The sequence below is a fragment of the Artemia franciscana genome, chromosome 14 (genome assembly GCF_032884065.1).
Source record: "Artemia franciscana chromosome 14, ASM3288406v1, whole genome shotgun sequence".
Lineage (NCBI taxonomy): Eukaryota > Metazoa > Arthropoda > Branchiopoda > Anostraca > Artemiidae > Artemia > Artemia franciscana.
Window position 1 is genome coordinate 32,036,261 of NC_088876.1, and position 12,497 is coordinate 32,048,757.

A 12,497-nucleotide genomic window follows, 5' to 3' on the forward strand; every position below is an offset into this window, starting at 1 on the left:
AATGCTGATTTTAAATATATAAGTTTCGCAAAGTTTAGTCTTACCCGTCAAAAGTTACGAGCCTGAGAAAATTTGCATTATTTAAGAAAATAGGGGGAAACACCCCCTAAAAGTCGTTAACGAAAATGACACCATCAGATTCAGCGTATCAGAGAACCCTACTGTAGAAGTTTCGAGCTCCTATCTACAAAAATGTGGAATTTTGTATTTTTTGCCAGAAGACAAATCATGGGTGCGTGTTTATTTGTTTTTTTTTTATTTTTTTTTGTTTTTTTGTTTTTTTCCCAGGGGTCATCGTATCGACCAAGTGGTCCTAGAATGTCACAAGAGGGCTCATTCTAACGGAAATAAAAAGTTCTATTGCCCTTTTTAAGTGACCAAAAAAATTGGAGGGCATCTAGGCCCCCTCCCACGCTCATTTTTTCCCAAAGTCAACGGATCAAAATTTTGAGATAGCCGTTTTGTTCAACATAGTCGAAAACCATAATAACTATGTCTTTGGAGATGACTTACTCCCCCAAAATCCCTGGGGGAGGGGCTGCAAGTTACAAACTTTGACCAGTGTTTACATATAGTAATGGTTATTGGGAAGTGTACAGACGTTTCAGGGGGGATTTTATTTTGTTTGGGCGTGGGGCTGAGGGGAGGGGGCTATGTTGGAGGATATTTTCTTGGAGGAATCTGTCATGGGGGAAGAAAAATTCAATGAAAAGGGCGCAGGATTTTCTAGCATTACTATTAGAAAACAATGAAAAATAAACATGAAAACGTTTTTTCAAATTAAAGGAAGGAGTAGCATTGAAACTTAAAATGAACAGAGATTATTACGCATATGAGGGGTTCTAAAAATACTTTAGCATAAAGAGCGAGGTATTTAGGAGGAGATAAATACCTCGCTCTTTATGATAAAGTATTTTTAGTAATTTCAACTATTTATTCTACGGCCTTTCTGATTCAGGGGTCATTCTTAAAGAATTGGGACAAAACTTACGATTTAGTGTAAAGAGCGAGGTATTAACGAGGGTACAAACCCCCTCGTATACATAATAAAAATATAAGATTATGAAAGTTTGTTACGTAAGTTAATTCTTAAGTTATGTATATTTTTTACTAATAAAAACATTCGTTAAAAATTAAAAGTTCTAGTTGCCTTTTTAAGTAACCGAAAAATTGGAGGGCAACTAGACCTCCTTCTCCACCCCTTATTTATCAAAATCGTCTGATCAAAACTAAGAGAAAGCCATTTAGCCAAAAAAAAAGAATTAATATACAAATTTCATTTTAATAATTTATGTGCGGAGAGCCAAAACCAAACATGCATTAATTCAAAAACGTTCAGAAATTAAATTAAAAAAAACTAATTATTTTAGCTGAAAGTAAGGAGCGACATTAAAACTTAAAACGAACGGAAATTACTCCGTATATGAAATGGGTTGTCCCCTCCGCAATCCCTCGCTCTTTACACTAAAGTTTGACTCTTTGCCACAATTCTACTTTTTAAAACAATTAAAAGCTTTAGCGTAAAGAGCGAGGGATTGCGGAGGGGACAACCCATTTCATATACGGAGTTATTTCTGTTCGTTTTAAGTTTTAATGTCGCTCCTTGCTTTCAGCTAAAAAAAATTAGTTTTTGTTATTCAATGGAAATAAAAAGCGAAGTTGAAACCTAAAACAAACAAAATTGTTGCTTTGCAGCTTATGTACCATATAGTGGCAAGACTTGTTCAAATAACCTGATATGTCAACCTGATAACCTGAAATAACCTGATTGCATGAGTTTTTTAAAGAATTAAAACTGTATACTAAAATCTATGGATTTCCTGGTTGCTGAAATACTATTGAGAGCTTTATACATTGATCTTTTATTTTCTGCGGGCTACTTAAGGACTTTTTTGCTTCTAATCATGTTTTGTATTTTCATGGGTGCACTGTGAGCAATGGTGTATTGGCAATTTTTTTTTTCTCGACAGTTCTTTTTGGCAAAAAAATATAGGTATTCGGCACCAGGAATGTGATATAACCAAAAACTGACTTATGGCAAATAAAGCTACACGTTTGTTGTGGTCACGGACGCCAATTGGGGATGAGATTGTTTCACCCACTAAAATTTTGAAAAAATACCATTTTTCGGTGTTTTTACTCAAAATAATCAAAATCCACTAAGAGATTTCGAAAAATGTTTCGTATTTTGGTTTTGAAAAAATTACCCCTCCCCCCCCCCCGCCCCTCATATTCTTGTGAATTGGCGTCCCTGAGTTGAGTCCTTTTGAACTTTGAAAAGCTTCAAGGAAGCAGCGCCGTCATTTAATTCTGAACTGGTGGGAGGGAGGGGATAAGGAACTTCTGCGGGACCCCTAAAGTGGCCAGCTCAGAGTTTTTTATTAGTAATACTTCTTCACAGTGGTTAGTTCAGACCTCTCCCAAAATCAACTAAGAATCACAAGGACCAAATTAATAATGTTTAACGGACACAGAGAGAAGCTAAGTAAGAAAGTAATTTGCAGTTTTATTGCAGTACTGGGAATCAACAAGATCTCATTTTTCCAAAAATATTAACCATAGCATTAAAATTCAACGACTTCACAAGAGTCTTTTCACTAAACATCCGATCAATTTCGTCACCCATTATTGATCTTAAATGGGTTTTAGTCAGGCTTAGTGAAAAAAAGAATATCTGATTACTAGCCGTTGTGAGAGACAGAGTAATGGAGATTTGCATAATTTCTCAATTTTTGAATACGCTATTGACATTACCTTCAGATAATCGTCAAGTTTAAAGAAATCTTTTGGCTTATTGGGTAAAGAGTCAACATATCTTCTCACAAAATCCGTTTGCAAGGCCAACAGGATAGTGTCGATGTAAGCTTCTGTGTAACGCGCTGCTACACTAGCTAGTCGGCTAGTATCGAGAAAATGCAGTTAATCAACATCTCGCAAAGATTGACTCTAACGCTGGAAGAGCATTCATGAAGTGGCTTCCGAACTCTGAATGAAATCTGTCTGTCACAAGAAACGAATCCCTTCTGAAAGCATCTTTGATTGATTCTTTTACTTCAGCAACATAGCTTTTTCTCAAAGTCGACACGGTTGCAAAATCACGTCAGCTACTTCCTGTGCACGCTCTGCTCTTTTACTTGGGGAATCTTGAATTTTTGAAATTTGGGGAATCTTGAATTTTTGCGACACTCACAAGAAAATTCTTTTGCCTTATGAGAGATTGAATAAAAACAAACGTTTTTTTTTTAATTGAAAGTAAGGAGTGACATTAAAACTTAAAACAAACAGAAATTATTCCGTATGTGAAAGGGACTGTTCCCTCCTCAACGTCTCACTCTTTACGCTGAAGTTTGACTCTTTGTCACAGGTCTACTTTTTAAAACAATAAAAATATTAGCATAAAGAGCGAGGCGTTTAAGAGGGGACAGCCCCTTTCATATACGGAATAATTTCTATTCGTTTAAGTTTTAATCTCGCTCCTTACTTTCAGTTAACAAAAAAACATGTTTTTTATTTAATTTCTGAACCTTTTTCGACTAATGCATGTTCAAACTTGATTCAACGTACATGAAAAATTAAAATAAAATTTGCACAAAAATTTTGGCAGATTTATTCCGTATATGAAGGTTTGCGCCCTCCTCAATACCTTGCTCTTTCCGCTAAAACCGTTAGCACTTTTAAAAAAGCTTATTATTCCAATTAAACGGCCCCTGTGTTTCAGTAGACGCTCTTGAAAAATTGGGACGAACAGTCAAACTTTACCGTAAAGAGCAGCGTATTGAGTAGGGAGCAACCCTTCATATATAGAATAATTTTTGCTCGTTTTTAAAATAACGCCGGTAGTTCTGGCTCGCCCTCTACGAAATATACCCCTTCCCTTTACGGTTGGAAATTTTTTCCAACGTAATTTGCAACCCCTCCGTCAGATTTCTTCTACGATTCCATACTCGTTTAGAATCCCCCCTCCCTATAAAATTGCTTGTGGACGATTCAGCCTGAAAAATTCTCCTTAGCATTCTTTTATTAAGATAAAACTTTAACCTCTAATTGGTTTCTCGATCACTGCCGAAATGCCCCCATACGCGGGAATTATTGCCTGGAAATAAAAAAAAAATGCGGAAAAAAATCCCTGGATGATTCCCCTGGAATATCTCCGCATGAAAAATTTGGCAAAGAGAATGTTAAATTTTTTTTAAGAATTTCGTATGATAATTCTGTCAAAACCCCCCAGTGTAACATTTTCCTTGCAATATTCACCCCCCCCCAGTAATTTACCTCCCCAAGAAAGATTATCCCTATAAAAATCCCCCCAAGCAAAACCCCAACCCCCCTAGAAAAAAATGTCGGTATACTTCCCAATAACAAATACTGTACATAAACAAGGGGCAAATTTCATAGCTTACAGGCCTTTCTCAACGGACTGTAGGGGCTTATTTTGTACCTAAGGACATAATTATTAGATCTTTTAACTATACTGAACAAAATGACAATCTAAAATTTTGATCAGATAATCTTGGGGAAAATGGGGTGGGGTGGGGCCCAGTTGTCCTCCAATCTTTTTTGTCGCTTAAAAAGGCACTAGAACATTTAATTTCCGTTTGAATGCACCCTCTCCTGATCTTCTAAGACTGTTGTTTTGTTACAACCACCCCTGGGAAAAAAAGTAAACACGCATCCGTGATCTGTCTTCTGGCAAAAATAGCAAACTTCCACATTTTTGCAGACAGGAGCTTGAAACTTCTATAGTAGGGCTCTCTGGTACACTGAATCTGATGGTGTAATTTTCATTAAAATTTGTTTAATTTCAGGGGGTGTTTCCCCCCATTTCAAAAATCAGGCAATTTTTTTCTAACACTAAACTTGACAAATCTTACATATTTAGAATCAGCATAATAAGCTGATCCTTTTGATGTATCTATAGTATAAAAATATCTTTTATTAGAGTTTTGGCTACTATTGAGCCGAGTCACTCCTTACTTACACTTTATTACCACGAAGTGTTTGATTTCGTAAAAAGCATTGTCAGTTCGCATGTTTGTAATTTTATCTTGTGTAGCTGCAAAGGCTAGGCGCTCTAGAAAAATTTTAGTTCACCACCTATAGCTGCTCAGACTGAGGGATCGGGGCAAGAAAAATTCCACTAGATGAAGTGTAAATATAGATTCAAATATCAGAAGTCTGGTTGCGAGTCCGTGGGCCTGAGCTGCTGATTTCCGTCACTTGATGTTTGGGTAATTGATAAAATGGCCAAAATACAGTTGAATCTATTCAGTACTCTGTTCGTCAATCTATATCAATATGCCCATCTTGGGATAAAGGATTTCTCTAGCTGAAGAACAGTTGTAACAGCGGCATTCGGAGCGTTAAAAAACAGTTGGTGGTATGTATTGCTATTTGGGATAAAAAAAAGTACAGCTTTTGAAGAATCAAGAACATGAATGCCATTCATCTCGAGTTCTGAGTGCAATCGCTTAACACAAGGTTGAGTCTATGAGCATGGGAGTTAATGTAAATTTAAGGTATTGCAATTGCTTTAATGTGGGCTTGCCCACTTGAAAAGTGGCTGCTCATGACACCGGCTTGGTATTATTATAGAAAAAAAAAACACATTGCATCTCCCTTTGAATTTTGAAGAGTAAATTTGCCTCCCCTTAAAAAAAGAGTCAGAACAGACTTAAGGAAATATAGAGCACATAATACGTATATATAGACGGGATCACTGCTCCAGAATCACGTAACCGACATGTATAATTTTATTACTGATGGGTTGCCTCATTTTATTATAATGAAACTCATATAAATGTGTTATATGAAATATGAAAGAGGGAAATTAAATAATTATGTTCAGTAATGAAGCTCACAATAGATCGTTGTACAGTACTGTTCAATTATAAACGGATTTGTTTTAATTGAGGACACTTTTTTGCACAAATTTAATTTCATACTTCAAATTAATAGAAATCCTGACTACTGATTTGGGGCCACTCCTAAAATTTATAAAAGTTTTTTTCCTGAGACAAAATAAACCTAAAGCTTAAAATGGAAAAAAAAATGAAACTTACTTCGTTTTAATGATAACTTTAAAAATATAGGACAATCCCTACAATTTGTAATCGGCTCAGTAAAATAGTCCTATTTTATTGATGAAGTATATCTTGAGTTCATTCCTCGCTTCTTTTATTTCTATTAAGGAATTATTTTATCTTTAGTTGACTAAAAAAGAAATAGATAACCTGTTGCTATTTTGCTAAGGAACAATTCCTTCCCTGTCTAACCAAGATAAGGAATAGTAAGAATTTGCTCCTGTTGCAAGTTCTTATGATTCCTTAGCCTAGTTGGACAGGGATAGGGTCATTCCTAGGATTGGTAGCGCCCAGGGCAAAAATTAATTTCGGTGCCCTCCTCGCGACTCAAACAAAAATTGAAAAAGCTCCGGAAGACCCAGCTATGTCGCTTAGGATAGCTTGCCCTGGTCCCCTCCCTTAAAATGGTCCTAGACAGGGAAGGAATTATTCCTAAAGAAAAATAGGAAAAGTTTGTTTATTCCTTATAAGTTAACTAAAGTTCCCTAATAAGACCCATTCGCTGATAAGATATTGGAAATGATGAATGATTCGGAATGAGGCTTTCTTAACAAAACGGATCTATGGTTTGTGAAAATCTGGTAATCATAGTAAGAAGGAATAACTACCTTAAATTACCTTAAATCACAGCTTGGAGTAAAATAAGGACTTTTGATCTCGTTGAATTACTCCTTGTGATGACAATTGCATACATGGTTGATTAGATTCTGGTGTATCCCAGTTCAATTCATCTGTTGATTCAGCAGAAACAGTGTTCTCCTTGAGGTTTTTCCAGAGGCTCACAATCCGGTTCGAGAAGAAGCTGCATCTTGCTCCAGTCCTTGCATGAAGTTTGCGGATTTTTTTTTTTTGGGTGTCCTCGTGTTATGCGGGAGGGGTCAATCTCCATAAGCTCATTTTCTTGATTGGTAGAGAGGAGTTTGTGTGCCTGGATCATATCCCCACGTTTCCACCTGTAGACTAAAGAGGGGAGGTTGAGTTCCCTCAGCCATTCACTGTAGGGCTTGTTTTTCATACTGGCAATCAGCTTAGTGGCCCTTTGTTGGATTTGCTAAAGGCACTACCTTGTCCTTTTTGAATCGAGGGGTGGCCAGGATGGTCCCCGCCTCCAAACACGGTCTTACCAGTCCTTTGTAGAGCTTGGTGATTACATGTTTACTGCTGCTGGTAATGCTGTGTTTAATGATGCCTAGGGCTCTGCTAGCATTGGCTGAGATCTTCTGTGAGTGGGAGCTGAATTTCAACTGGGAGTATACAATAACTCCAAGGTCTCACTCCTCCTGAACATGCTATAGTACGTGGTGACTCCCAGGGTTTTGGATCATTAGGTATTGTTGCTGAGGGTTATTGTGTCCAAAATGTATGACCTTGCATTTTTCAGCGTTGAGTTCCAGCAACCATCTTTTGACAAAAAACATGATTCAGCGTTGAATCATGAAATGATCAATGATTCGGAATGAGGCTTTCTTAACAAAACAGATCTATAGTTTGTGAAAATCTGGTAATCGTAATTAGAAGGAAGAACTGATTGAAAAATCAGACAACATTTTCTTTTCAGTAAGCTTTTTAACCCTAGTCAATTTGCTTTAGACATTTATTTATCACGTGGGAAAAGAAAATCAAAAAAATATCCCTTTTCAGGTAAGCAAATTCTTTTTGTTAAGATTAATTAGCCTATTATGATAAAGTGTTCAGCATTTGATTTGTTGCTAGCTAGGCCTATGCTAAGCTACCTACTTCAGTCAGTATATATAAAATTTCATAATTGACATAGGGAAAGGTGAACATACCACTTGTTTCCTTTTTTAGCCTACACCCTTACAAAACATAGCCTACACTACTAGGCCTAGTCAGTTCACTTGCAAATCCACAACAATCTGTGGTGCCATGCCCAATTTCCAAAATACCATTTGAACTAGCCTAAGATGCAATTTAAGAAAGTATATAGCCTAGGTTTGTAATAGGCCTATAAGGAAACTGGATAATCTGACTAGCCTAGCAGAAATCTTCTGGATAGGCCTATTATAAAGTATGAATTTCTTAGTTTTAGTTTTCAGATATTCCTAGGGCTATGTGTAGGACCTTCAAGGGCTGGGGTGCATTTGTAGATACTAATGTATTATACAAGAAACACTTGAGAAATGAAGTTTGACTAATGCTAATGAAGGTTAGGTTACACTTCCAAAGATGTTACTTCTCATAAGAATACTAAATCTTGGTGTGTCTATTGATGCACTGTTTTGTTTTGGGCAACAACCCCTTATCTTAGAAAAATATAATTGCCTGTTCTTTGGTCTTGGCAAATCACAAATCTTAATTTGAATATCCATGGTGAGACACTATATTCTATCACTATGCATTGCAAACTAACTGGTTATGGTCCTATATGATCTTTGCAATCCAAATTTGCAAATGTTTTTTGTATAAAACATAAATAGCCATTTTCAAGTGAATTGATTGTTATAGGCCTATTTAGGAATAGGATACTAAAAGGAGTTGGTAAATTTAGCACAGTTAATAATACTGACCAACAAATAAAGTGAATACATCATTATATGTCTTTTTTGTGCTCTTTCTGAATATAATAATTGCTTTACTTGGAAATTCAATTTGATGCCCTTTTCAGATCCTCAAAGATGATACTTTTTACTCTTATTTTGGCTTAAGAACAATAATTCTTATTTCATTATATATAGAATAATCATAGTCAACACATTTCAACTGTGGCTCTGCTATACTTTATCCCACCCCCTCCTTGTTTACAAAAACTATATATTTCCCAAGTGTTTTCTGGTTTTTTATTCCATCCTAGTCAATTCAATCTACAGGGATACCAGTTTAAACAAGAGTGATTCTAACAGCAGTACCTAAAATAAGAAAAAAAGAATTTTCTTTAAGGTATTGTAAAGGGCTCAAAATTGAATTTATGTTATAAGCATAGGATTCCAGCCATGCATAGGGAAACATGTTAAGAAAACAATTCTTACTTCATAATATACATAATAATCATAGTTAACACATTTGGCACATGGAGAACCTTTACCTGCATTTTGCAGGGAAGCACATTTGTATTTTTGCAAATATGCAGGGAAACATAACACATTTTGCAGGGGGAGAACCTTTATCTTCATTTCTTTCATCAGTGTTCAATACTTTTTTTTAACAATTTTTTTCTGAAAAATAAACATGGATTCAACTCTATTTTCCCATTTTTTAATACTATATATGTAATTAAAGACCATCGGTGCCATCTAATTATTACTCACAAAAATATATCAATAGAACAATAGTGATAAACTAGGTTAGGTTAAATGGAATTAGATAGTGTTGGGGTATTAGTTTATAAATGATTTTCAAGATTTAGAGAATATACACAAATATTTAAAAATGGGATAGAAAAACTAGAAATACAAGATTCCTACAAAATATGTGAACTAGGATTATTCTGTATACTATGAAGTAAGAATTGTTTTCTTAACTTGTTTCCTTGTTTATTGGTAGAATCCTAGGCTTATACCAAATTTCTGAGTAAAGCAGTTATTATATTTGGAAAGAGCATAAAAAAGGCATTGAGTGATATAATCAACTTATTTCCAGGTCAGTAATATAAACTGCCCTAACTGAATGTTGAAAGTTAATGTTGAATCTATGTTTTACCTACTGATTGCATAGTTAGACTGGGATAAAAGCCAAAGGTAGCACTTACATCAGTCTACTGTAGTAAGGAGTTTAATGAAAGATCTTCAGTGGTCAACCATGAAAAAAAAAAAACAAAGAGAGAAATCTCAATGAAGAACAAACAAACAGGACTATAGACAGTAGAGAGAAAAACTAAAACAATGCAGATATTTCATATGTATGAAAACAGGGTCTCTTCAACACTTATGAAACAAAGATGAAAACTAAAATGATCTAAAAACAAATAAAATCCAAAACCAAACCAAAACAACCAAATCAATATCTACAATTGTTGCAACTAATCTTATAGGTCACAAATGCTAATAGAGTTGCTTCAATGAGAATACCAAAGCAAGTCAGTTGCTTTGGTGTACAGTTAATACAGTTTGAAAAGACTGGGAAGGTTATTGAAATACAAGTGATCAATATGCTCATATCAAACTAATTAAGCACTTGAAATTAACAAAAAATACAGGAAAAACAATTAAAAATTGTTTTTAAGTCCAATAAAAATACTGCAAAAAAATTGAGTATTTTGCAAGGACAACTGCCTCTCTTCTTCAGTGGAGACCAACAAGTTTTACTTAGGAAAATGCCAAGAAATGTGGAAAGATAAAGAAAACCAAAACAATGCTGAGAGTTAACATGAAAGACAAACAAATAAAAGCCAAAATTATAAGGTAAAAAGAATCAATAAAAGCCAAAATTAGAAGAATTAAAACCTAGCACCAAAGGGAAGTTACTCACCAATACCCGAAATTAGCAAAAAAATGAAAACTTTTGGCTGGTTTTGTTGGCTGCTAGTGAATGATTGACTGGCTTATTTTTTGCAGTATTTTGGTTGACCTCTAAAAAAATTTTTGATAGTTTTTTCTTTATTATTACAGCAGGCCATTGTGGTTTAATTAATTGTCTTCTTTGAAATTAATCAGCATAAGATTAGAAAAAGGAAAGAAAACAAATAAAATGAGTTTGTTTCTCCTCTCAAACATGTTGTAAAATTACCTGCTGTGGTTGAGCACCTGTAACTAGTTACATTTGGTTTGGTTTTAAATCTCGTTTTTGAGGTTAGTTTGACTGGCTAAAAGCCGTTTTTAAAAAAAATAATGAATTATTTATCCCAATACACAGCCATACAAACCAGGCTCAAGCTAGTTTCAACCTAGAAGTTGTAGACCATTTCTTCGTGAATTTGAAGTCACTGTATTACTAATTTTGTTTCCATCATAGTTCTCTACTAATACACTAATATCACAACCAAAACAAAACAAGCTGTTTTCACAGCTTGTCAATTAAAGACAAACTTGAATTCACTCATGGAAGCTTCATAAGTCTTCAGTCAACCTTAGAATCATACAAGGTTTTTTTTAGCCAAAGAGATATCAATGAAGGAACAGTTTGATATCATTCCTTCACCTGAGGTTTTCAAAAGGAGACATGACAAAGAATGGGATGCTAAATCTTCAAGACATGATTGGGATTGCCATCACTAATTTCCTACAACTGTAAAAAAAAAGAAAAAAAAAGTTGTCCAACCAAAAGAAGCAAAGACAATGACAATGATGAATAGAATATACTTTAGTAGATTTACTACTAAAGTCATACTACTACTACCTAGATTTCAAACACATTTATGTTTTAGTAAATATATGTTTTACTGTTGATGATGAACACTGTATATGTGTTCAAAAATATCCAGGTAAAAATTTTATATCTGTTCACTGTTGATTAATATCTGTTCACTGTTGATTAAAAGGTTCCATCCCTATTTTGAACTGTTATACTTTCGTCATGGAAAGGCAGTGTGGTCTTCAAAGTTATCTGATCCATATTATGCCAATAAAAAACACTATGTGTTTGTAGCTAACCCCAAAGCTGTGTTAGATAAACTAAACAAAACTCTTCTTACAGTCAGAGCTATAAGTGTTTTAGCTGAAAGCCTTCATTCTGACCGTTTTTACTGAGTTCATCTTAATATTAAAGCCTTCTAGTGAAGTATAATAATAGCATTCATCTAGTGGTATAGCAAGGATTTCACTTTGAGAGGGATCAAAATGTCCTTTTGAGCAAAAAGTATCTTTTTACAACAGTTGTTTTGTATAGTTGTGCAATATTTTGTTAGTATCACAAGCTATATTTTGTCACTAAATAGATCCCGAGTGTACCATAAAGTAGGAAAACATAAGAAGTAAACACAGCAAGGTTTATGGGACTTAATTTTCTTATTGACTCAAGAGGATTTAAGAATCCACTAATAATCTAATTTTATTGGTCTTGGGAGAGATAAATGTCCCAAAGCTGACCATTGAAGAAAGTATTGGGTATTAGAAGTGTTTGCAATCTGTATGATGTAAAATAGATTATTTGTGTGTCTGGAAAAATGAGGCCTGGTGGAGAAGTTGTACTTTGAATGTGACAGGTTTAAGTTTGCCATCATAGAATGAATTTTGTCAAATAATGCTAATTATGTGAAATTTATGCTAATAATGTCATTTTTTTTTCAATTTATGCTAATAATGATTTATTTCAAAAGGTTCCAGACATTGGCTCAGTAAAGAAAGTATCATGTGAAAGAGAGGTATCACAATTTTTAGAATATACAGATGGTTGTTTGGGTAGATTGTTCTGGGAAGCTTCTATTACTGGATAGCAGTTTCTGACTTAACTTGATGTACCATTTATGAGTAGAAATAAATACTCTACATACTTGGTATAGTTCTTTGTGGAATTGATGAAAAA

The 12,497-nt window shown here is 34.6% G+C and overlaps 1 protein-coding gene across 1 annotated transcript in view; it reads left to right on the top strand.

Annotated features, from left to right (window-relative positions):
- Positions 1 to 12,497, top strand: part of LOC136035851 (calcium-binding mitochondrial carrier protein Aralar1-like) — a 104,443-nt gene that overhangs the window by 15,411 nt on the left and 76,535 nt on the right. Inside the window, exons 2-3 of the mRNA XM_065717810.1 lie at positions 7,596 to 7,637; positions 12,292 to 12,336. Coding sequence (XP_065573882.1) covers positions 7,596 to 7,637; positions 12,292 to 12,336 — 87 coding nt within the window. The remainder of the gene's footprint in view (positions 1 to 7,595; positions 7,638 to 12,291; positions 12,337 to 12,497) is intronic.